General features: G+C 44.1%; 1 protein-coding gene across 3 annotated transcripts in view; it reads right to left on the bottom strand.

Moving 5' to 3' along the window:
- Window positions 1-25,639, bottom strand: part of WWC1 (WW and C2 domain containing 1) — a 66,713-nt gene that overhangs the window by 32,213 nt on the left and 8,861 nt on the right. For 2 of the 3 annotated variants that reach the window (XM_014877347.2, XM_088173831.1), the window contains exon 2: window positions 4,119-4,228. In XM_014877347.2, the coding sequence (XP_014732833.2) occupies window positions 4,119-4,228 (110 nt within the window). Of the gene's footprint in view, window positions 1-4,118; window positions 4,229-4,386; window positions 4,539-25,639 lie in introns of those variants that run through there. The other variant, XM_088173832.1, reaches the window with a different exon arrangement.

The raw sequence follows: 25,639 nt of genomic DNA, 5'->3' as shown, positions 1-25,639 counted from the left end.
AGAGCCTCTTTAAATATTTAGTAAAAGCTGCCAGAGTGGAAGGTATGAGCAGCTATTAAGTGAGTCAGGCATTAAGACTAACACTGCAGTACACAGGATGTGGGGAAGAGAAGTTAGACAATATTCTTGGCAGCACAACTAGAAATAAAGGGGTTTACCCAAGGGATGGACACTCAATCCTTTTCACAAGCTGTCCATGATCATGCTGAGGAGAAAATATATCGGCTACTCCAGCAGTAAGTTGTTTTTAAAATTATCTCAAGAACCAAAAAAAACACACGGCACTTCAAATTACATGGCAAAACTTGGAAAAGCCACAAAATGCAATCAAAAAACCCCAGTATAGTTTGTAGAAGCATTTCAACAGATTCCTTTACAGGTCCTGCAAGCAGAAGCAATATTTCAGCTGACACATTATTAAAGCTATGCCTGGACCTGAAAAACTCCCCCAAAATAATACAAAGGAAAAGCAGCTGCTTGTGCCAGCTACTTTGCTGATACCCTCACGGATAGCACTGTGGTCTTAAAGGGAGCAAAAGAAAGACCAGGAGGACACAGAATCTGAAATCCCCATGCTCCTGCCTCGATTCTTGCTCCCCAGTGCCATTTTCAGATAACCATTATCCACACCCAGATGAATTAACTGCCTTTTCTCCACAGTTGAACCAGAAGGGGAAAGTCTGCTGTTACCCAGGGAACTGCCCCACATTCCCTGACAAGCAGCTTCCCTGGACACGACTGCACAGCCACAAGCAATTGTGACTTAGGGCTCTCCCATTTCCAGCATTAAAAGTATGTTGGCAAAGTACCCGTGGCTCTTGATATCTGATGCAGGACACTGGATCATAAGTCTACCTCAGCATAAGTCTTCCAGCCTGGTTATTTCCAGTTTTTCCTTAGACTAGCAGCCCATTCTTCCTGTAATCCCAAGAAGGGTGGTGGAAGCTGCTGCAGGAAAATTCTATTATAAGCAATGAGGAGGAAGACTGCAAAAGCCTCCAATTCTGAACCCCTCTGTGAGGTGGGCAAGCACTGCCAGTGCTCCAAGCCCATACACAATCTGGGGATCAGGGAATGCACAGCAGACAGCTCACAGAGAGGATGGACAACACACTGAGGTACTGAAATGCTTTGTGTCCAGATTTATTCTAAATATTCACCTCAGCCTTTTCAGTAATCAAAGCACTAACTGTAACCCCTTGATTGCAGCTTTGAGCTTTGGTTTTCAAACACATAAAACCAATCAATGAAAATGTTGGCCAAGGGCTCTCACTGAGCCCCAGCTACTGAGAAATGCAAAATACATTCAGAAGTGGGATGAAAGAACTATAGAAACGCAGGCTATTACATCACTTGTTGTCTTGTGAATTCCTAATTTAATGTTGAGCTTGTCATATATAAATCTGCTTGCTTCATGTTGGAGGAATGTAGGCTCACAATGCCTGCATCAGCATCATTTCTTTGTGCAAATCACATTCCAAAGTTCACCCAGAGAGACAGACCCAAGGCTATGCATTAATAGTGTATTAGGAATATTCTAGGTACTCAATTCAATTTAATTGTATTTATTTTCCCTCAGAGGTGGTTACAATTGTTCTCCATCTCGCTTCTTTTAATGGCTCCTGGCTTTAGATGTAAGTCTATCCCTGGGCTCGTTTCTGATAATTAATCTCAAATACTTGTGCAGTATGAGCAAGACCCAACATGGCTCCATCCCCTTCCCACCCTCAGCAGTTCCTTCCTGTCAGGGAATCTGCCAGAGACCTTGGAGAGGAAGAAGGTTTTGGACACTCTCCAAGGATACTTCAACATAAACCACAAAGACGAGCTGCTTGATTAGCTTAAGGTAAATGGATGTGCTCTGCTCTATGGTTCCCAGGTAGATGCAAATCGTGAAAATGAAACCACGAGAAGACTGTTTTCTTCCTTCTTGTGAAAAAAATTCTATGGCTTCTCTCTCCAAAGTAAACTGAAAAAAGGACTATTTAAGTTGGGAACTGATTAAAGTAGTTTTTTGGATGTTTGTTTTGTTGTTATGATGGTTGGGAGAAGGAAGGAAGGAGTGGTCTGAAAATCTTATTCTAAATTTGTTTTTTTCCCCTTCTTTGTATACTTAATAAATTTATTTTTATACCCTTTTAAGTTTTAAGCCTACCTTGCTTCTGCTCCTGGTTCTGTCTCACAAAAGAAAATAAGTATATTTAAATTGGCAAATCAAAACCATAACAGTGATCTGGATTAGAGCTGGCATAAGAAATATGTAATGAGTTTGTGCCTCTATTTCACTTTTTAGTTGAAATTCTCATTTAAATATTGTGGCCTCTGACATCCCATAGAAGTGGAAATTTTTAAAAGGCACTGTTATTAAGCAGGTGTCAGCACAGTTGGAAGGTTTCTCTGCATGTCCCCAAATCCTGTGGTGCCTGTGAGTGGCACAGACCAGGGGTAAGCACTCCAGACCTTTGCATGTTCACCCTGCACCAACTCAAATGTATAAATAAAACCATGTTTGGTTTGTTCCAACTGCATTCAACCATTTCGGTTGGAAAAGGCTTTTAGGATCACTGAGTCCAACTATAAACTTAACAATGCTGGAGTTTCTGCTAACTGAAACACTCCAGGGGTCCAACAGGCTTCCATGTGCCACAGCTTCAGGTCAAAGCTATTCTCCCATTCCCAGACTGTGAAATGGACACCAGACCTGGTCTTACAGACCTATAGGAGATCCAAATTTGTGCCTTGCAATTTAGCACCTTCTAAAGCAAAGTTTGTCCACTATTCTTCTCTACAGATCTCCTTTGTGTGATCCTGCAGACTTTCCTACCCTTTCCAACAAAAAGAAAAAGCAACGTCCCTTACCTCACAAAAAATACCTACGATAAAGCCATTTAAAAATGTCATCCTGAAATCACAGGATTTACATGAGTTCTAAATAAAAATATTTGTGTCACCTTTACATCTGGAAACTTATGATCTTTGTATTGCAGGGGTCAGTTAGGCTTTTTAGGAATTGGCTTTTTTCATTCTGCATTTTTAATACCCAAGAGAAGTTGCTAAAGCTTGGAGGGTGCAGTCTCAGGCCAGGTAAAGTTGTGGTAGAATTGAAAAAGGGAAAGGTGTGAAGATGAAGAGACCCAAGGGGGAAAAAATCCACCAAGGAAAAAAAAATGCACCAGACTTCCACATTTTTATTTTTAAAGATCTTGTAAATTTCTAAATATAAAATAAAATAATAAAAAAAAATTGAAGTTCTCAGTTGAAGTCCTAGAAGTAGATATAAAAAGCCCCACAATTTCAAGGCACTTTTGTCTTTTAGAAGTTTCTCTCTCAGCGTGAGTTGCAAGCTCCCCTAAAAGGGTCTGGGCACAGTTCAGCTGAATTTCTGGGCTCCAGTTGGAGCTGTTCTGTAAAGAGAATCAAAGTCACTGATTTGTTTTGCTTATTGCTCTTTCAGTGGATTTGTTCTAGCACAACTTATTGCAGTTATTCTAGTAATGTCTGTAATGATACATCAAATACTGAATTTTCTTATAATTCAAATGAGCTTACAAAACTAACTCTTTTGGTCTATCAAGCAACCTAGCAAAGGGTGCAAGCAGTGGCTTAGTTTGAGGACACAGGATAAAGACACCATAAGCCTGAACCCTGAACAGGACACCCCAAGCTTACTTGAGGGTTTTGTCTCCAGCAAAGGCAGCGTGAGCTCCTGCAGCCAAGGGAGCTCGTGCTCATTCAGTTCATCCCTGCCAGGGGAATCAACACAAGACCTTTGCACTGTTTCTGATGGTCTTGCCACAGGGACAAATTCCAGGCTAAGAACAAACTCCAGATCACTGCTACCAAGTTGGACTCCTCAGCAGAACCAAGTCTGACAGAGGTGGTGTGTCCATAGCATTGGCTTGGACATGGCTGCCAATTTGGAGATTGCAACCCAAAAGGTCTCAAATTCCTGCTTAGAGAGGGAAGTACTTTGTATGATGGAGGACAGGATTCGATTTCAAGAGCTGCAGACCTCATCTACTCTAAAACATGCTGTTAGCAACTCTGTGGTTTTGTGTTCAGTGTATTTCAATACAGGCACAAATCACTCTGCAGAAACACAGTAGCACGTCACTTACTGGTGTTGTGGTCTATGTAATAGACTCCGACCTGAGGGTCATAAGCTTCTTCCCATCCTAAGGGCAACTCATCACTGATGCAGTCAGCAAAGGTCAGTGGTTTAGTATACCTGAAATGCAAAATAATATTTAACACGAATCAAAGAACACTCCCACATGCCTGTTCCAAACAACTGACCAGAAAACAAATGCCACAAGCCTTCAGTATCAAAAACAAAGAGAGTTTAAACTATTTTAAAGCTTTTGTTCTTATCAAATAATACACTACCAACTCTTCCCTTTCTCCATCTGAAGTTAGAGCAAGAAGAATTCATTCTGACAGAGCTCCAGAGCCTTGCCCGGCTCAGCCAGTACTCCACAAAGGAACATTAAGAACTTTGCCAGAAACAATTCCTGTCTCTCCAGTGAAAGAACAAGACTGTTTGCAGGCAAGTCCTGTACCAAAAATATGTAGACAAGAAGCAGCAAGATGAGAAATGTAATTTGCATAGCATGAATAAGCAAGACCGAACAATCAATAGCAAGTGCTGAGGACTGTGGGACCACTTGTCATGCAACTTCTCTCATTTGCATTGCAATATGCTCTGTTTCATTAATGACAAACAAGATTAGTTTCTCAGTACCAGAAAACGTGTAACCCACTCCGTCTGAACAAGGAAGTATTTCCACAGCACTGCTCTGAGGAGCTTTTCTATTACAGACCACATCCAGCAACACTCTGAAGGCTTGTATGGCTAAACACAAAGCTTAGAGTACCCACTCCTTGAGTGACCCCACAGATTTTAATCACCGAAACCATGTCTCTTTCCTCCCTTTCACTCGGAGTTAATGAGGTTCAGCTTGCACCAACAAAACTACAAACCAAACAGCACTGCAGGGAGGCACAAGCCAGGAGGAATTGATCCTGCAGGTGCCTCACATCCCCAGCTGCCAAAAGCACAATATGCCAGAGCCCCAGAGATGCCTCCCACGACCCCAGTGCTCTGTGTGGTGTGTGGAAGGGGGCTGAGTGCCCGGAGCAGAGAGCACAGGACACACTGCACAGCACCACAGCCCCTCTAGGCAGGCACACAGGGAGCAAAGGGGTGAGCAGCACCCCAGCACTTGTAGCTGCTGTACCCAACTCTGCCACATGCAAGCAGCACATCACAGAGAGCCAAAGGGGGACACAGGGCAGGTCTGCAACCACTGCAGGGGACTGAGCAGCTTTCCAGCAAGTCCTCCCCATCCAAAGGTAATTGAGGAGGGCTGACAGACAAAGAGTTTACCAAGCTCTGCGCAGATGTCATCTGGAGGCACTGAGAACCAGCTGGTACTCCCATATCTTACAGTCACTCATTGTTAAAAGGAATTTTAGGAAAAAAGCCTTCAACCAGAGGAGGTTCAACATAAAATCAACATTTAACAGCTAACGTAATTCCCCCTAAATATGACCTATAAGGCTGGTATGCAGTAAGAATGGGGCGGGAACATTTTTGTAAAAGCCATGTAAGCCACTAATTTACCACCTCTAATTTACCTGCTGCTGCATTTCCCTTTCAATGCCTCTGCCATATAAAGCAGAGTTTCAATCACTGTTCTCTCAGAAAATTTCAATTTAATTAGAAGCTCTGCAGCGCAAAAGAACTCAGAGCTTCACAATATAGAACTGTGAAACTTTATTGAGAAAGTTTCACTGAAGGGTTTATTTTTACAGTTCTTAATCTAGACTGTGTACCAAAAGTGTGTTTGTATAGAAAATAGAGATTACCTGAAAATAAAATAGAATTTCAATGCTTGTGATTGCTATCCCTTATCCCATGTTCTTCCCTGTGGATCAAGCTGTTTCCTCAGCGTGAGTACCCAATATGTGCTGCTCTGAGTTGATCAAATCAAAGATGCACAAGGGTAAAAATGCAGAGCAAGGTCAGATACAAGACACTCTCTGGAGATAACAGAGATGAAAGTGCTGTAGCAAACGTGTTGGCAATGTTAAATTAAACACCACGGTTAACACTTTCCCCCCTCTCAGAAAATGGCATCTGCTTTTATTTAACGACAGTGGTTCATGTGGAAGCAGCACAGGGAGGGAAGGGGGGGCACAGTGCTAAACCCCGAACGAGATGTGCCCTGAGAGGGGCACAGTGGTGCTGGGATCACAGAACCATGAAATATGCTGAGCTGGAAGGGACCCACAAGGATCATCCAGTGCAGCCCCTGGCACAGACACCCCAACAATCCCACCCTGGGCATCCCTGGAGTGCTGTCCAGGTGCTCCTGGAGCTCTGGCACCCTTGGGGCTGTGCCCATTCCCTGGGCAGTGCCCAGCACCCTCTGGCTGAAGAATCCTTTTCCTCTAGCCAACCTAAACCTCCAGGCTCAGCTGTTTCTTCAAGTCCTGTCAGTGGCCATGGTACAGATCAGTACCTGCCCCTCTGCTTCCCTCAGGAGGAAGCTGCAGACCACAGTGAGGTCTCCCCTCCTCTTGTCCAGGCTGAGCCAACCAAGCTCCCTCAGCCACTCCTCACACAGCTTCTCCTCCAGATCCTTCACCCTCCTCCTGGCCATCCTCTGGCTGCTCTCTAATGTTCCATGTCTTTGTTTATATCGTGGTGCCCACAACTGCCCCAAAGAAACAAGGAAAGTCCAAGGGGTGCTCTCCAGTGCATCATTTGGTTAGTAACACTCTAACACTGCTGTGAATTGATGGTGTAATTGCTATTCAGCCACTTTTGTAGAGTGTTTTGTAGGAAGAAGTGCAATTCCCTCCTGGGTTTGCAGTCCCTGGCATTGCACACCAGCTCCATCCAGCCCTGCAGAGTGATTAAAGCAGGAGCCATGTATCCCTCATGTCCCAGCTACAGTGCTCAATACTCTTGGTGAGTGATTCCAGCAAGAATCCTTCAACATTGAGTAATAATTAAACCCATACCTAAAGTACAGCAGGTGAGGGTGTGCTGCAGACATAAAACACACCTCAGTAAATTAATTTGTGTTACACACTGAGTGGAGTTTCTTGCAGAATTCTTCTCAACCATCACACCTAACATTAATATTAAACCCTGTCCTGGTAAAAAACAAAAATCAGTGTGGAGCTGCACTATCAGCCCTAGGTCTTATGAATACTTTCATCAGGGAATGGCATTGTAGTGCCAATTTTGGTGCTCCAAAGTTTAACACCAAACTTATAAAACTTCTGTTCAGCTTTTGTCCAGTCCTATTTTGTTAGAAGCAGCTGAATTCCTTATAAAAGTGCTCAGAAACTGTCAAGAGTCAATAGGAAGCCAGGACCAAGCAACTGAAGGATGCTTATTCCTATTTTCCATATGAAATGCAATGCATGAACTACATCCAGCCAGTTCTTTCAGTTGGAGTTTTGGAAAAGGAAGAAAAAAGCAAGGCAGGATCAGTCTGCTATAGCAATGACACAAGCCAACTGGAGACTTGCCAGTTACTAGGGCTCAGAAACAGAAAATTATTTCACTTTTGAGACTGATATTTTCAGCATATCTCACAAGGAGTACCCATCACCAAGCACAGACTAATGCCCTCCTTCCTGGCTGCCCAAAGCTTCCAACTATCCCATTTGTACAGAGGGAAAATCTGCCATTCAACCAGCAAACAGAATAATAATTAGCTTTACAACTAGAGTGTAATTCCACTTGTTATAGACAAAATAGCTATTTCCCCAAGTAACTGCAGATTCATAACCATATTACTTACTTTTCTAAGCTCCTTTCCCTAGCTGCTGTGGGAAAAATAGGCACAAATCAAAACAGCAATGGTACAATTAGATGAAAGACACATACTGTGTTGTGTAGCAAGACTTTGAATACAGTATAAAAAGAAAAAGGAGATTATTTCCTTGTTTTAAGATATGATTTTAGGGGTTGTTATGAAGACTAAAATAAACCAATTTCCCAGAAGGGATCCAAAAATGCAAAATTTCCCCAAGCATACTCACAATGATGGATTAAAGAGCAAAAGGAGAAGCTTCTCTCTCACAACAGGACATGATTTAGTTAGTGTATTACTGCTGCATAAAACAGGACTGTTCCTCTGCATGAGGGAAGTTAAAGCTAGGACACATCTGCAGGACTATCCCTTTGAAACATCTCCTTTTCAATTCACAAAGCTTCCTAGCTGCCTTGAAAAAAATCTCATCAGCTCAGCCAAACCACATTACCACATAATAGATCCTCCCTGTAGCTGGACTCAAAGCAGCAATGCACAAAAATGGACCCTTTTCACCATCGTGCCTTTAACTAAGGAAAGAAATGTGCAAAATTATTTGTGCATTCCTTACCCTCCTTCCTTAGGGAAACCTCCAGATGCATTCCACCAGTTTTCACACAAAAACAATACACCCAGAAGTTCAGAAAATCCTGACTCGATGACTTCTGGTCTGCAGTCACAATGAGGGAAACCAAGGGGCTAAACTTAAGGTCTGTACATACAGCACTTTTTATGAAACCCAAACTGGCTAGTTAAAAGAGATGACATTTTGGGACAAGAGTTAGTTTGCATCTTCCAGCCATGTTCCCTTTGCTCTGACACCCACCAGACATCAGTCAGACCTGAACTACTCCTCAAGTGCTTCATCTGCTTCTAAGCTGGAGGCTGAGCTTGGTGTAGGGGCTCTACAAGAGAAATTAGCCTGAGCTAGAGAAAGTATTTGTAAATCATAGCCCAACTCTGGCCTTCTAGCTCACCCAAAAGTAATTCACCTCATAAGAACTCACCCATATGTCACGTTCATTACACCTGTGACTGCCTTTCCCCCACAGGTATGTTTAAATTGGAATTATTAGGAATATTTAGTATTTTGAAAAAGACCTATCAACCTTCATTGATCCATTTCCATTATCTTTTCTTAGCTTCCAGTATGAAATTCTTATATTTCATTCAAGACATTCAAATTTACTTGAACAAGTGCAATTCCTCATTAGGACACCTGAAAAACCTGTACCCACAGCAACCACCACACATAGCAGGTAAAGGTCACTGTTTCAGAAACTAATCCTGGTAACAGAGGTAAAAAAACCACATCACCCAACTTCCTAATCTGAGGAGCACCTGACAGTCTTCAGACAGAGGCAGGACAAGGGTAAAGCCACTGCTCACCACCAGCCATGGTGAACATTCTTTGCAAAATGTTTGCCCACGGTAGCTCAACTATTTGTACAGCAAATGATGTCCAAATCCCACTCCCACAGCAGGAAATAGAAAGTTAGCTTCCTACCTCTATTTTCTAAGTCACATTATTTTAGAATGAGAAGGGTTTCTATATTTCTTATTTTTGATCACTTTCAGTTTCTATCACAGATAAAACTGGAAGCCAATGTTATCATGTGCAAACAGTATTAAATGGAAACTTGCACATCTTAGATTCAGAAAGCCTTTCTATATTCTTGAACTCCACTGTTGTCAATCAAAAACCTCATTACATGGGAAACTGAAGGCAAATAATCCTTGTATAACCAGTTTTTGATTGACAGAAGGTTTGTTAAACATGGCTGTACAGAGGCTCCTGGTGGGAGCTGGAGATGGGTGATCTGTGCCACTTACAAATCTGGAGTTAATGCTACAATGGTAACAGAAATCAATTCTGAACTTCCTAAACCAGGAAACGCTATTTTTGCAATTCCTGCATTTCAGTATCAACTGGAGGCCTGCAGCTCCTGGTGAAGCTCACAGCCATGAGGACCCAGGTGCACACAGGTGGAGGTGCACTCAGCAAACACTGTGCTTGGGTCACTGAGATGAGGAGGTTTATAAACCAACACACAGTGCCAAGCTTCTGCACCGTGCATAAACCCCCTTAATCCCCGTGTTTGCAGGGCTCCTCAGACCCCGTAACAAAGTAAAGCTATTTAAACAGGAGAGCCTTATTTTAATCAGTTCAGGACACATCACATGGTCTCCTATGAAATCCTTCGTGACTCTGTGGGTGAGGGGACAAACCAGGGGATTTCCTGCAGTTTGCTGTGCCCATAGCAGCAGCTCCCTGCACCAGGAACAAAGGCAGCACCTGGATCCCTCAGGACCATCACGTCAGCTCCTCTTACAGTAACAGCATGAGCCACCAAACCCTGACCAACACCCTGCCAGCCCTGCTGAGCTCTCCCCTTCCCTCCTGCACTCACAGGCACACAGCAGTGTGTGAGGCAGACAAGCCTCATGGGCAAGAATCAAGCCAGATGACACGATTATGAGCTGTGGCAGATACTTCCACTCACACCGTTTCTCTTTCAAAATCAAATAGCTTTTCAACCCAGCATTTTGGAGGAGAACATGGGAGTTAGGTTTTATTTTCAATGGCCTCTATTTTTTTTTAATTTTTTTTTTTTTACACAGCATTTCTTCATTTCTGATTTGAATAAAACTCATTGCTCATTATGTGCCAGGATGTGCTACACAGACCAGAACAGAGAATGAGCTAAAGGCACCTCAATTCCTGTTGTGACACTGAGGTAGCTGTGCAAGCAGAGTTTTGAGGAACTCAAACTTCCAGCAGAGTTCCAGCAGAGCTGCTACTGGAACCCAGAAGGCTGCTGCAAGAATCACTGCCAGGAGGCTCCACACGATGACATACAAGCTTCTTTGTTTTTAATGAGGTCATCTCATTCTCAAGACAGACGATGATTATTTTTAAACTTCAGCACAGAAAAACCTATCACTCTGCTGTAGTCCTAGAAAATTTGTCTGCAATCTCCTCCTCACAAAAGCTTTTTAAAATAGACACCTACACATTTATTACTCAACTCAGTGATCCAGCCCTCAAACACACCAGGGCCATTCGTCACTATAGTAACTATTTTCCCTGGGAGCATCTTCTCCCACTGCAGGGAGGATTGCCTTTGGAGGCTGCAGGTGTGGCAGTGAATGTTTCATGATCCTGCTGGCAAAGATTTTCTCACCCCGTCTCCACACACCTGTGCACAATGAAATGCTCCCTTGGATTCCCACTCCAACAGCAGTTTAGGGAACAGGCGATGGGAACAGCTCCTCCCCAACAGCCAGCATCCTCAGCACTGACACAGCAGCAGCTCCAGGCCAAGTGACACCTCAGTGGCACCAAAACCTCACCAGCTGCAGGGGAGCTGGAGGGGGAGACCTCGACACCCAGTGGAGCAGAAAGGTCTAACTCAGGACCACCATTAGCAGAGGGGAATCATGAACAGGAATGTGCTTGCCAGGTAACAAGGAGAAGCTTTTAATAAGTGATTACAGATTTGAGAAGCTTCAAAACTATACTCTAAGGAGTCTAACAAGAGACCAAATACACGATTTCAAAGTTTTGGAAGGCAGACATTATGCCAAAACCCACACAAAGGCTAAGGCACCTTAAACTTCTGGTTACCTCAAGCACATGTCATTTTAGTGACTGCCAGTGTATGGTCCTGGTCTTGCTGTGATAAAGGGTAACTGGGAACAGAATTACATTCTTACAGTAGAATGGGGTCAACTCTGAGAAGCTGATAGTGTAAACCAAACAAATTTGCTTAAACTACAACATAAGTATTACCAAGAGAAATGTTTTAAAATAAACAACACCTCTCCTCAAGCAATTCAAACTGCAGAGCTGTTTGCTTTTCAGAAGTGGTTATCTTCATTACCGTGGTAATTGAGCATCTTCTCAGCCTCCTGAAAACTTCCTTCCCCTTGTATTTCCTCCTGGCTCCTGATGCTTCATGCATTGGGACACCTCTAGGATAAAGAAGTCCAACATCTACCCTCAGAGCTCATCTTCCAAGCTATCATAATTTTAGACAATTTTACTGACACTCAAGAACTCGGCAATGTTTTTTGGCCAGGCCATGAGGGTAACCTCTGTACCTCGTTAAGGTGATCTTGAGTTGTGTGTAATTTGCCAATTAGACCCTCTACTGCTGTCACATGAGCAGGTAACATCTAAATTCTTCTTTTATACAGAAATTAGTCACATACTGCCCAAGTAGATTTTCCACAAAAGAGATCAGGAGACACCAAAGACACCTGAAAGTCAGGCATCAGTCTGTATTTCAGGTATTCTGCACACAAAAGCGTTTATACATTTCTATTAGTCAAATAGATTCACAGAAGCATTAATTTATATAATACATGGTTTATGACCCCACCAGGCACAAAAAGTATGCCTAGAATACCAGTACAGTCAGCTGCTTGCTTGTTCCATCCACTTCTGAGAAGGCCTGCATGTGTACAAGCTCTACTTTGCACACACTGACAGTCTGTTTGCCTGTGTAAGTCTTTTCAGTGCAGATCATTTACCTGGAAGCAAAGAACAACTAAGTTATTTGCAAGGAGAAGGCTATGAAAAACCACTTGCAGATTTTAGATCATTCCCACTGATTAACAAACCAGTTCTGCAAGCAGGAGGTCAGTCATACCTTCTTAATCACTCAAATGCAAAAATTCCTGGGATAGTTCAAGGTTAAAAAGTCAGGAAATGGGAGATGAGGCTTCTCACAACATTAACTTGCCTGCCAGCCTCTATATCCTGCATGTTTTCCTGAACCAATTAAGCAGAAAAGATATAAAAGTGTAAGGTACAACTTGATGAGAACAGTACAACACTACTGAATTAAAAGCATGCAAGAGTTGGAATTTCACCATGCAAGTAATTCAAACATCTTTAATTTTAAATAGCTGAAATTGGTTTTTAAGTTTGCTTCCAGTTCTTCCAGGATGGAAAACAGCCTTGCCACAAGCACAGCCTGAGCAGATTAACTAAAAATAAGTCAGCTTTCTGTTCACTTGGAAGTTCAACTGTTTTTGAATAAGGGGACTGGTCACTTCAGAGCATGGGGTGAATTGTCTACCAGGCATCCAGAGTAGTCAGACCAGTTCCCTGACATATTTGGGAGATTATGAACTGGAAGGCTCTGTCTCTGCTCTTACAGCCTGCATTCCTGCTTCCCTGAAAGGCTGCCTAGTGTGGGTGGCAGCAGTTTATATTGGCAAAATGCCTCAAGATAAGAAGGTGTACAGGACAAACTCCCCCCACAATACAGCTCCTAGAGCAGGGAACCAATAGCTACTGTCAGAAAAAGATAAATATTTAAATAAATATCTTATAAATAAGATCTCAGCAAGGAGGCAGGTATGGAATAACTGCCCTACCTCAGCACTCAGGAACATGTGCAGTGCAGTGAGCACTGGGCTCACCATCCAGGCAGGAATAATGGGGAAGAGATTTGGGATTCACTCCACAACTGGACTTCATCAGACTAAGAATTTACATTTAATGTACAGTGATTACAAACCTGAGTTCTTTCAGAAGAAAAGCATGCTCCTGTACTTCTCACCAGCATGTTCTATCTATCCTGCAACCTGCCTCCTGTCAGCTCTGGTGCCCTTTATTCACAGGACATTTGAAGTGAGAAAATAGACAACCCCAGGGTGGCATCACTGGACTCATCTAATCTCCCCAGCATAGAAAACAAGCACTGTTAGTATGAAAACCTATCTGGAAAGGACAAGGGAATCACAGGAGTTTTATATGCTCATGACTGGCATGCTGCTCCCTGGTTCACCTCCTGCTAGCACTGGGCTAATTGCTCATCCATACAGCAGCTTTGGTGGGGCTGCCTGCTTGCTATTTTTGTATTATAAATGTTCTGACTGACTTATAGAGCTATCAATCCTCAACAGCAACATTAGCAGGCTCTCTGGCCTGCACGCCTTGCAGATCACAGTCTAGGCAAGCAGCATGGCATCATCAGAGCATCTTCTGCTGCTTGCCCTAAGTCAGATCAGCTGCAGCCACTCAGCTCTTATGCAGTGCCTAGTTCTGAAAACATGACTACATGGCTCTGATCCAACATCGGCCTGCCTTGGAAATCTGGCCAGATAGAGCAGAACCCTGCTACACAGAGGTAACCACCAAGCCACGTGAACCCCCAAGGGGCCTCAGGGCACTCACAGGGCCCCTTCAATGCCATCCTAAACCCAGCAGTACCAGGTATGAACACGAGTATTTCTGGATGCTTGCAAGAATCAGAGTCGATGCCTGGTCAAGACGATGTCAGAGCAGTGGACAACACAGGAGAACAAAAATTCTTCTGCTTGCAAAGCAGCTGTGAATTCAAGATACAGAATACTCACCTGAGCATAAGCATAGCCCTGCAAACTGCAATCCATGCCATACATTCCTTCAAGAGTGGCAAACCCAAACTATTTCAACAGACTCAGCCTTGTGAGTTAGCACTGAGGACATCCTTTAGAAATGAAAGCACGGCAACTCATTTCTGATCCAAAGAGGAGAAAGCCCAAGTTGCACAGCCCTCAGTTCATGAATGCAGCATTGCTGAAGCACAGAAGCACTCGGAATTCACAATATGAGCTTTACGATCTACTACTGCTGCTTTAAGTGTTGAGGCAATGTATTCTCAGATCCTGAAAAGCCATACTGTTTAAAAATGTCAGAATAAGAACAAATTACCAGACCAACCTTGTGAGAGGAAAGCTTTAGGAGACACAGAGTTAGAAAGTAAGAGTATAAAACTAATAGGTTTCGTATCTTTTTCATCCAAAGTAACAAACCCTTGATTTACCATGTAGTTAAGCCACAAAAAAAAAATCATGCCAAACTGTGCTTATAGGCAGAACTGTACAAAGCACTAAACACAGCTCAGTACTTCACACATTGCAAGGGAGTCGATACAAATCAACAACTATTGAAGGCTGCTCATGCATCTGAGGACAGCAAAAGTGAGATTTGCATCACCAAATGAGTTTGATTGATTTACTCTCGCAAATATCGTTTATTTTTAATGATCCACTATGAATATATTTTGCCAACAGATCAAATTTGTGTTAACATGGAAGTTACAATGCCACTTCACTTACTCTCTTGCCTTCTCCTTTCCCATCTATCTTGAGTAGTTTAAAGCCCACTTAACAGTCCTTCTTCCAGCTCAGAAATGGCACAAGCCACCTGAGGATTCGGTTTTTCAGTTATTCCTCAATTCAAAACAGATTGCATTTCTTTCCACTAAGCAGAGACTCAGCATACATATCACTTTATCACTGCTGCTCACACTTCATGCTCCAGGTATGTGTCAGGGACACACCTTACATAGTCTCATTATTAATATTTAGCTACTATTTTACTTTTGTTTATGACCAAGTGCACACAGGAACCTCTCTCCTTCCAAAGGAACAATCTTCCTCTTTCCAGTATACCCTGGTGAAGGTGGCTAAACCCACATATTGTTTGTCTTTTTGCTATCTCTGTATTCCCACTTTTCCCGTACATATACAGTAGGTATGCACCTCAGCCAAGCTCCTGGCTTGTCTGACAGCAGACACCAGCATGACTACCACCATCCTAGCTATTCCACATTAAAAAATGAAGGAGCTGAATCCCAGCAAATAGGTTGCATTTCATGCCAGCTTTACAAACCAAATAACCCCAAAGAAAGAGGCCAGAGATACCAGATTTGTTTTAAGTATTATGGCAAACAGAAGCTGAAGCCATGGCATGAAGCTCAGAGCAATGAGGAGGCTGGCCAGCAAGGCCACCAGCTTTGACAGAAAAAGATGTTCTCACACCATGCTGTGCTTTGTTCAGAAGCAGCCTCAGCACATGCAACACATTCTCTGTAATCACACTGGATACAGCACTTGCCAGCCTAAACCAACCCTGGCAACTCTGCCACTCAACACAACCAAATACCACTTCCACAGGAGCATCAGGGGTGGTGGCATGACTACTCATGTCACTCCCCAGCAAGCTGATTCAACTCATTCAGCAGGGAAACAATTCTTCATGTACTACAGCAATGGGACTGCCTCTGCAGCAGGGGCAAGTTCCACCTCCCTTGGGCTGAGGCCACACCATTCCACATGGCCTAAAAACAAATGTCCCAAGGTCATTAGTACACATCCAAATTACTAGATCCTCAAAACTGGAAAAAATCTGAACTTGTTATGTGAGATAAGGTTTTATGCAAATGCTCTAAGCTAAGCATTTAGAAAGCAATTATCAAAGACATCAGTAAATGCCTGAATTCCTCTAACAAAAACCACACAGTATGTTCCTAAAAACACAGGGCTATATTCCTATAGCCATGGAGAAAGACAGGTTTTATTCTATCCTTGTCAAGAGGAAAAAAAGCCCACCACAAACCAATGAATTTTAAGTACCTGCTTCCAAAGCTGCAGCACAGCCTCAGTAACAGAAGTGCTGTAACAATACCTAGAGTTCTTCAGGAATGCAGTGTTTTTTCATTTTACGGCACATATTCATAGTAGTAAGTGTTGATTACTTTTTTGCACTGCAAGGGTTGCTTTATATGTACAGTGTCACTTCAGGATTAAAAGCACTCAAAAAGCATCTCAGAAAAGGATCAGTTTCTAGGAGATGCAGTTATTTAACCTGAATTTGCGTGCGACTGTACAAGTGCATGTGCTAGCACTGCGGAGAGAGGGAGAATTGTGTTGGATCCACAGCACAAAGACATCAGCAACTGAGCCAGGCTAAGGGTTTGTTGTTCTGTAAAAAGCATCTCTCCCACTTTTCCCTACACAGCTTTTCCTTGCTCTTCTCCCCAGACCAGCAGCTCTGGACCCTCCAAGCCCGTCCACAAACTAATTCTGCTCAGCATCAGAGCAGAACAGCACCCACACCGTTCTGAGCTGGCATTCCCAGCTAGGTATGGGGGACTCAGCAGTGCCAGGGACAGAGGAGTGTCAGGAACAGGAGCAGCACTGGGGAAAACCACAACTCCCTTGCTGGCTGGGATGAGCTGTCTGGCTGCTCACCGCATTTCTGGGCACCAAACTCACAGACGAGCTTCACCTGCCAGGGAATAATTAAACCTGGTCCTCTCGAGTGGCCCATCTTCTCCAGCTGCCAGAGCTCGCCTTGCTCCTGCCTTCAGGCTCATTATTACTTATAAATGCATAGAAAGAGTCAGCTCCAGAAGCCCTGGGCTCGCACAGCCCGAGCCCGCTGCAGCTGCCGGGGCCGGCCGGGCTGTGGGCAGGCAGCTCCCGGAGCCGGAGCCGTGCAGCCGCAGCGCCCGCTGCCAGCATCCATAAAGGAATGCGCTCCCTCGCTGCACCTTTTCATCTCGATAAGGATTCTCAAGGTCAGGCTCCTCCCCGGCTCCAATGACATCCCAAGCACGCAGGCCTGGGCCCGGTGCTGCTCCCGCCCTCGGCGTGTCCCGGACACCGCACAAGCTGTGGCATTCCTCCGGGCAGCGCAGCCCAGCCTTGTCCTGCCGGCCCAGCAACACCTCTGTGCCGGTGCTGCAGGGCTGGGAGAGCTCGGCAGCGAGCCGTGTGACTCCTGAATTAAATACTGCGAATCAAACCGGGCTCCAGCCTGGGCCGACGCCTAATCGAACTGAAACACTTGGCTGCACCATCTGCTGAGCCCGTCTCCAAGGGCACTGCGTGGGGACTGCCCTGGGGACAGCCCCTGTCCCCAGAGACGCCAGCCAAACCAGCCCAGCAGCAGCAGCCAAGGGGAACAGAAGAGCTGCTGCCAGCACAGGGCTCAGGGACAGGCAGAGGTGGTGGCATTGGGCCTGGGAAGCCGTTCTCCATCGGGCACAGGGGATGCAGCCCCCTCTCAGCCATCACTGCATGGATACAAGCAGCTTAAGGACCTGCATATACTCCCTACACCACACAGGATTTTTAGGGAGCTACTGGAGAATCATACATGCTGCCAGCTTACAAAGCCAGCTAATTATACAATCTGTTAAGCATGTATGCGCACACAACAGTGCTTTGAGTCATTAGAGGACGGGATTTATACTTCACTGCACGCATCTTGCTCTTTGTGAGTGCGTGCCTGGATACAGCCAAAACGAACACAAGTATCTGGAATGTCTGCAGCTCGCAGGCCAGCGCATCTGAATACAAAGCTGAGCCCTGCAAGGCTCAGACCGGCTGCTGTGACCCTCCGTTGCACATATCGCTTCCCCAAAGATTCTTAAAATCCTTACTCCATTTTTTCTCACTGAGCATCTGGAAGCAGACTGCAGCATAATGTTTAAGGTATATTCTGAAGCTGCAAGAGGGGCGTTAGGGAGGACACGGCAGCAGTGCAGGTGATGGGTTGTGAGGACAAAGAGCTCGCCATCGGAGCCCGCTGTCCCGGGTTTATCCCGGCAGAAGGGTCGGAGGGATCGCCGTTCCTATGGCAGCAGCCACTCCTCGAGGGGCCGAGCCCACGACAGATGGAGATCCCTGCCCTAGGTGCTTGCCAGACAGAGAATGCTGCAGCACACTAGACATGTCTGTTCCCTTCAGTCATCACCAGTTCATTTCATTTACTGGTGCCGAGTTTTGCTTTGTAAGGCAGCAGCTCTCCCCAGAGCACCCCACGTCTGCAGCTCAGACCAGGACTGCCTTCCACACTGCACGTGGACAAACCATCCCAGAGCTTTTAATGCAAAAACTGGGAGCAATAGCTATGTTTTTCATGGATTAAATGATATTTATGGCAATTGTTGAATTTCTTCTGATGAGGGTTTCACTTTTGTTTCCCAAACTTCTAAATGTTTGACATAACATGCTCTAACCGCTCTGACCGGCTTCATCCACACAGCATGGCTACATCCTGTGGAGAGCCCTATCCTAAGCGATCACGTAACTACAGATTATGCTATACTTTCAAAACTATGTGTTTGGCACTGGATTTTCCATTTTTACCAACTATGTATTGCCATATTGCCTATTATTTAATGCGAACTCCAAAAGCGGATTTTAAGCATTTGGTGCATAACGCACAGAATATTATTTTGGGGCTTTGTAACAAGTCAAGCCAAACCACCTCCATTTTCACATGTTTTTCTTCCTTGCAAGTTGAGGGAAGCAACAGAAGGCACAAATCTGCAAGAGTTTCAGCTTTGTCTTGGAAAATACAAGTTGGTCAAAATAAGCTCTTAAAATCTAGTAGAGGCCACACAAACCTAGCACAGTAGGGAATCACATTTCTTTGTGTTCTGCCATAGCAAGCCCCAGCTCCTGTTCATCTGTAACAAGGTATTTTCTTTCTCTCAGTTTTCAATGCAGGGGATGTAGTCAGGAAAAGAAGATGGTGAGCTACACCTATGCTCTCCTCACATAAATAAGCCCTCTTTGTAAAGCAGCCTAGCAAACAAGTTGCAGGATCTGCAGATGCTTTAAGGCACAAGACATTTCACTTCTGAGATTTTCTTGTGAGATCTGGAATATCCCAGGTCGCTAGTACCTTCCCCTGAAATTCAGAAAGCAAGGTTCTGAAGAACAAGCTACTTCAAAGCCAGTATTCTCTATGCATAATACAATTTTTTTTATAGCTGACATTGTTAGAAAGACATTCCTGTCCAAACTCAGTTGTGCTTTCCCTTCTTTCATCCAAATAAAAAAAAAGGAGAAAGCTGCGGGGTTTTTTTCAGACAGTGCAAAGTAGTATTTCTTGCCAAGATCCCTCAGTAACACTTTTCTCCATCACTATCAGGTTTTGTAGCCTTTATATATGCCAAGGGATAAGAAGCAGCTGAATGAGTCAGTCTCCCTCAGTCAAAACCAGTATTTGTTGCAAGGCACTTGAGGTAAAACTGAAGCAGCTGGGGAGGTGGAAAGTGTTATCTGAACACCCACTCCCCGGTGGGTATGGAAAACGAGAAATTCAGGAGTACAGCCTGCATATACTATGTGTGCTGCTCTTCAGGCAAACCACAACAGGCACTGTGCAAATCTTCAGTTGCTTGGTCTGGCCTCAGCTGAAGCTTGTTTATAACTCACTGAAGCTGCTCGAATACAACCACCACGGTTGCTCAAGGCAATTACCTAAAATATCTCAGCTATTCATTTTCATCCTTACGTCAAAGCTGTGTTTAATGGATCTGACACTGTGCCTTACAGTACCGTACACCTGCTATTAAGCAAGCCATCATGAGAGCTTACAGGTTTAAAATTTGCTGCTTAACTCACTACTACTTCCCATCAACACCTGAATGAAATGCAACTCCCATGCCGGTAATTTTTTTTAAGGAAACAGTTTCACTGTGTTACCCTTTTTATTCATTTCTATCCGAATGCCGATCTACACCACCAGTGCAGAATTCACAACATGCATATTAACTTACTCCCACCAGCACGGCTAAATAAATCATTATCCACAGTTCAGCTGACCTGCAAAGATCAAGCTGAAATTCTCTGACAAACAAAGTACTCCTGCTGCCCTTGTCTAGTAACTTTAATCTAATCTACAGACTGATCCAGAGAGCCAACTTGCAATCAAGTTCCAAAATCAGTGATGAATCTGCAGAACTATTAAAAACACAGACCTTACAGACAGAGGTGTTTGAACACTCCTGCTTACCACTAATAATATCTTTTGTTCAATGTCTTTCTAATTGCCAAATCAATAGCATAAGCAGGTGCTGCTACTGTTCCAAAGCAGTGAAGACAAAGGGTGGTGATACTGCAGAAACTGCAGTGGTCAGGATGAATGAAATATGACATTGAAATTCTAGCAGCACTTCAGAGAAAATATTGAGTGTTTTGCTAGGCTCCCAAGCACCCACATGCTGAGCAAGGCCAACAAGCAGGTAAAATGGTGCCTCCAGTTCTGCATGCAGAAGGTACAGGGAGGACATCCAGAAAGCAGCACATACCTTTCCAGGTGTCACCTTCACCGTGTTGCAGCAGATGGAATTACAGCCCACAGCACAGCACTGAGAAAGCATCAAACTGATATTTAAGCTGTCTGCTTTGAAAGACAAACTACAAGTGACAGAGCTGCCTGGCTGAACCCACACTCACCACCCGTGGTGCCAGGCAAGCACAGCACAACTGCACTGACAGCAGCTCAGGAGCGAGCTGTGACTTCCAGGGGAACCATGCTTGGCAGGAAGGTCACTCCCACCTCAACTTGTCACTGCTGCCAGATAGTCCTTGGGCTGTTCCAACTTACTGCAGCAGCAGAACCTGTGCCCAAAAAGAGAGGGAGCAGTTTTCTGCATGCCAGCAAAATCAGTGAGGAGTCAGATGGGCACCCAGGCTAAAGGAATGGCCACCCCCCACAGCAGGATGGCTCAGCAGCTCCTCAGCCTGCTCCAGCCCAGCCAGTGGAGATTGTGCTCACAGCCAGAACCAACCTGTAGGGCAAAGATTTTTACTTCTTCCACCAGCAAAATTGCAACTGGTTACAATACTGTAAGCAATGGTTCACTGCACCCTTCTGAGATCAAACCAGAGGCAACCACTTATAGTTATTGAAACGAGGGAAATCCAATTCACCTCCCATTCAGCCTCTACCTGAATAGCACTCTTTTAAAACATGGGATTTGTAAATTACATCTTTTAGCTTTCCTCATCACATATAATAAAAAATACTGGCATAAAACCAGCTCATACATGTGGTCACAGTAATGAGAACCACCACACCTCACACACCACCATTCCCCCATGTGCATCTGAACTGCTTGATGGGTGAACTGCCCACTCTATAAATCCAAGAAGTCACCAACTCAGGACTCAGCTTAAGGAGAACTGGGTTTGTTTAGCTCAATTTTGTGCTTCTTACAGAACTACTCCAATTCATATTCTTCAAGTAGTGTTGTACCTTCACACCCTTATGTGACCAGCCACCAGCTTAGACACACAGCTGCTCTGACATGGCAGATGATACAAATTCTCAGGGCTCATTGTAAAAGCAACAGCTTTCTAGTTACCTGGAAACATTATTTCAAATCAGCTGAAGAAAAGCTTTGTACAGCAGAGCCCCCAGGCACGGAAGGGACAGAGCCTCTGCCACATGCCCCCTGATCACAGCACAAGACAGCAGCAGGGGATCCAGGGCTCTTCTCTGATCACCAAGGAGCAGAAACTACCTGTGACTGAATGAGAAAAACAAGTAAACAGGACTAAAAGGGCAATTTGCTACACCTGTGCCAGCCAGAAAAATGCATATATAGTCCTTAGTGAGTTTAACTGCACTGCTCTGTCTTCTTGTTCAGCTTAATCAAAGCATCCCTCAGGCAGGCTGCTACAGAACAAGAGCAGCAAAACTAAATCAGACAACACAACTTTCAAAGAGGGACTAACCTCAGTGGTGAAGAAAGAGCACGAGACCTCTTGTTGGCTTCTCCCATCCAGCAACGATGTACTTTATATTCTCCCAACACAAAACTATGCACGAAGGATAAAGAGCTCATAAAGCTACAAAAAGGAGCAATTCCAAAATGAGCCATCAGGAACACCTGAGAGCACAGTAAGAAACCCTTTGTGATGGTCCAGATACAGGAATAAACCACAGCTTTCCCAAAGGATATACAGGGAATTTACCTAGATGGAACTGACCAGGCTTAAGTCCAGTTTTTAGGAGCTGAGAAGAGCTCTGATTCGTGATTGCCCAAAAAAATACACAAACACCAGCCACCACAGACGTCCAGTGCCACGAGGCCACCACTCTGCTGCACAAACAGAGCAGCTGGTGGCTGTACAGGGGACACAGGAGCGTCACTTCCAGCTGTGACAGGATCCCGAGGAAGGTGAGGGCAGGCACAGAGCACCAAATCGCACAACAAGTCCCAGCCTCATCTTATGGTGGTGTTAGAGGCACAGGCTGAGCTCTGTTTTTTCAGTAGGATGCCTGGCAGCTGCTGTCCCATTTCAGAGGATCATTTAGTGCCACGACTGACCGGCAAGACAAACCAGTTACATCACCACACCCTACCCAGGAACGTGGCACTGTCACTGAGCATTCACCTGCATGCAACACCAGGTGCAGGAAACAGTTACTCCATAGCAGTATTTTCCCTGTTCATGCTGTTAGAAAGGATGTACTTTGTCGACAGTACTTAAAGACTTTTGAAAACCTAAACCACTGGCAACAGTGCATTCATATCCATCTCTTAGTCAATAACTGAGGCTATATCCTTTAAAGGCAATTCACTTCCACTCATACAAAGCTACTTATTTAATACAGCGGCACTCCAAGCTGTTACTAGTTCAAGTCTTTGTTTACCTGAGGGATATGAAAGTTTAGATAAAGGTATTTGTCATTAAAATCAGTTTGAGAGAAAAACATCCTAACAAGTTCCTAAGCCTATTTGCTTTTCTTAGCATGACAGGCTTTACAATATTTCTTGCAATTCTCTGCTTCATGCTTTGTTCAAAACTTCCTGATTATACTAATAAAATAATGCCAAAAGCACACTAAAACTATTTTAATAGAGTCAAAATTAAAGTATCAGATCTATTACACCACCCAGCCTTTCCCCTCCACTAGAGAAGCATTAGAGCCTTTGGACATCTCATTTCAACAAGAAGGTTATTTAGTTCTTGAGTATGGAGTAAAGTATTTAATCACCAAAGGATTTGCAAATTACACATGAATATGCATGTAGCACTTCTCACCATGACATAAATCCTATTGTATATTTATGAATGGATTGCTTTGCCTCCAGCTTCTACATGTATATAAACACAGGTTTTAATCTTCAATTCCTTCCTCCCTCCCTTCTTAAGAAGTTGCTTAAACAAATTTGCATTTTTGGAATCTATTACCTACAGCGTATTTCTTGCCTTTCTTTCTAACTCCATAAACCTCCTTCTCCCATCAGGCAAAGTGCTTACTTATGAAAGGCTTTAAAGACCCTGCAAACATGGCCATGAGGGAAATAAGCAACAGTGTTATACGGCTTGGGAGAGAAAAAGTTGAAGCAACAATCACTGGAAAAAGGGGTGCACCAGAGCTGGGAACACAAAGGTATAAAATGACAGGTCAACAGCTTGCCTCTGACTGCAAAGCCACTAGCTAGGGGGGAGTAATCCTCCATAAATATGGAGAATGCAACATGAATAATAAAACTGTTGTGAAATTCCTAATTGATATTGACATAACCTCATTATTCCCTACACCTCTGAACAGGCATCTAGGCTAGTCACAAAGCAGCTGGACCAAAGCAGCATTCCAGCCTGTCTTCAATAAAAACAGGTAAGAGGCAGTATTGTCATTTGGAGTTGTTGCCACACAAATGCCCAACTACTCCAGACATGTAATTCAAACAATAAAGCCTTTGAAGGGTATTGTTAAAATTATTAAACTTTCACTGCAAGTCTGTTCAGTACGAAATCTGACTGCAAAGGACACTTACCAACACGCCACACTCCATGAGAAGCCAGTGCCTCAAGCAGATTTCCTAGCAGAAGGTTTATGGGTGTGAATACCACTTGGGCTGTTCTCATTTTTGTACTACACACAGCACAACCCCAACACCCAGCAGTTAACTGCACCAAGTGCCACCTTCTTTCAAGGACCTGGTGGCACCTGGCTCTGGTGAGGAAACCGGAGCCGCTTCCAGCCCATCTTGCTGCCTGGGGCTGTGGCAGAGACACGATGGGACACGGTCTGACACACGACCAAATCCTCCCAGCCCCCAACAGGCAGGTCTGAAGCAGGCTGTGAACTGCAGCGTGCTCAGCTGCAGTCATGTGCTCTTCCCCTCATCGAGGGATCTTTTCCCGACAGGAAGGAAGAAGCACCACAGCACCTGATCCAAGCCCCACAGTGACTGCACTGGAAAGGACCAGCCCAGCCAAGCTACTGAAGATGCAACACAGCTTGTCAGAGCTACCATCCAAAACTGCAGGAGCCTGCACCTGGGAAGTATCCAGGAAAGAAACCAGGAAGCACTCTGGGGTATTAGCTACAGACTACTGGACAAATAGAGAATAAGGATGAGAAAATTCAACAGAACATTTGCGTTAGGGATAAGAGTGGCATTTACAAAAGATGTGTGAAAACAAGCCCGAGTGGAAGACTCTGTGTGACCAGTTCAGTTGCAAATTTGTCTTTGCAAACTAAGATTTTTATCCATGCAACCCTTTCATAAGTGACCATGCCAGGCTCTTGCCATGCACCTCTCCTCTTCCATCTACACAATCTTCTCCTGAAAAGAAATCTTAAAAAGGAAGTGAGGAGTACTGCCCAAGGAATATATGAGAAGCAAACGAGATGTGCTTCACGACAGCATTCACATTCAGGTTATGCTTTCATTAGCATCAGGCAGATGATGGCAGATACCTTCTAAACTGAATTATTAGTAAGCCACTTGTATGAGAAACTCACCATGGCTGCCACACAGCAATGAGTAATTAACAGATGACAGATGACAATGTATTTACTCAGAATTATAGACCAACTCAGCTGAGTTTTCACATCCAAATTTAAAAAGAAAAACATCGAAAAGTTAAGAAGTCTAAGATATACAAAACTTTAGTGCCACAGAAAACCATGGGACATGGCAGAAGCCGTAACATTTCCCTTCCCTCCACATGCAGATTAAAATAAGACAGAATAACATTCAGTAAGGGCTGCAAAGAGATCTCTTTGCCAGACAAATCTGCCATGTCTAGAATACTGTAAAGCTTTTTGAGAACTAGCTGTTAAACAGCCTAAAGCCTTCTATGTATGTGGCCATACAAGAATTAAACAGTTCCATCAAGGCAATAACTTGTGTTAACTCTGATGATTAGACCTTGTGGTGTGACATAAGAAAAGACAAATAGCAAACCTGGCTTACTGC

This window comes from Sturnus vulgaris, chromosome 15 (genome assembly GCF_052056855.1).
Source record: "Sturnus vulgaris isolate bStuVul1 chromosome 15, bStuVul1.hap1, whole genome shotgun sequence".
NCBI lineage: Eukaryota > Metazoa > Chordata > Aves > Passeriformes > Sturnidae > Sturnus > Sturnus vulgaris.
The sequence above is the reverse complement of the archived record's forward strand: the minus strand, read 5'-3'. Positions and strand labels throughout refer to the sequence as shown.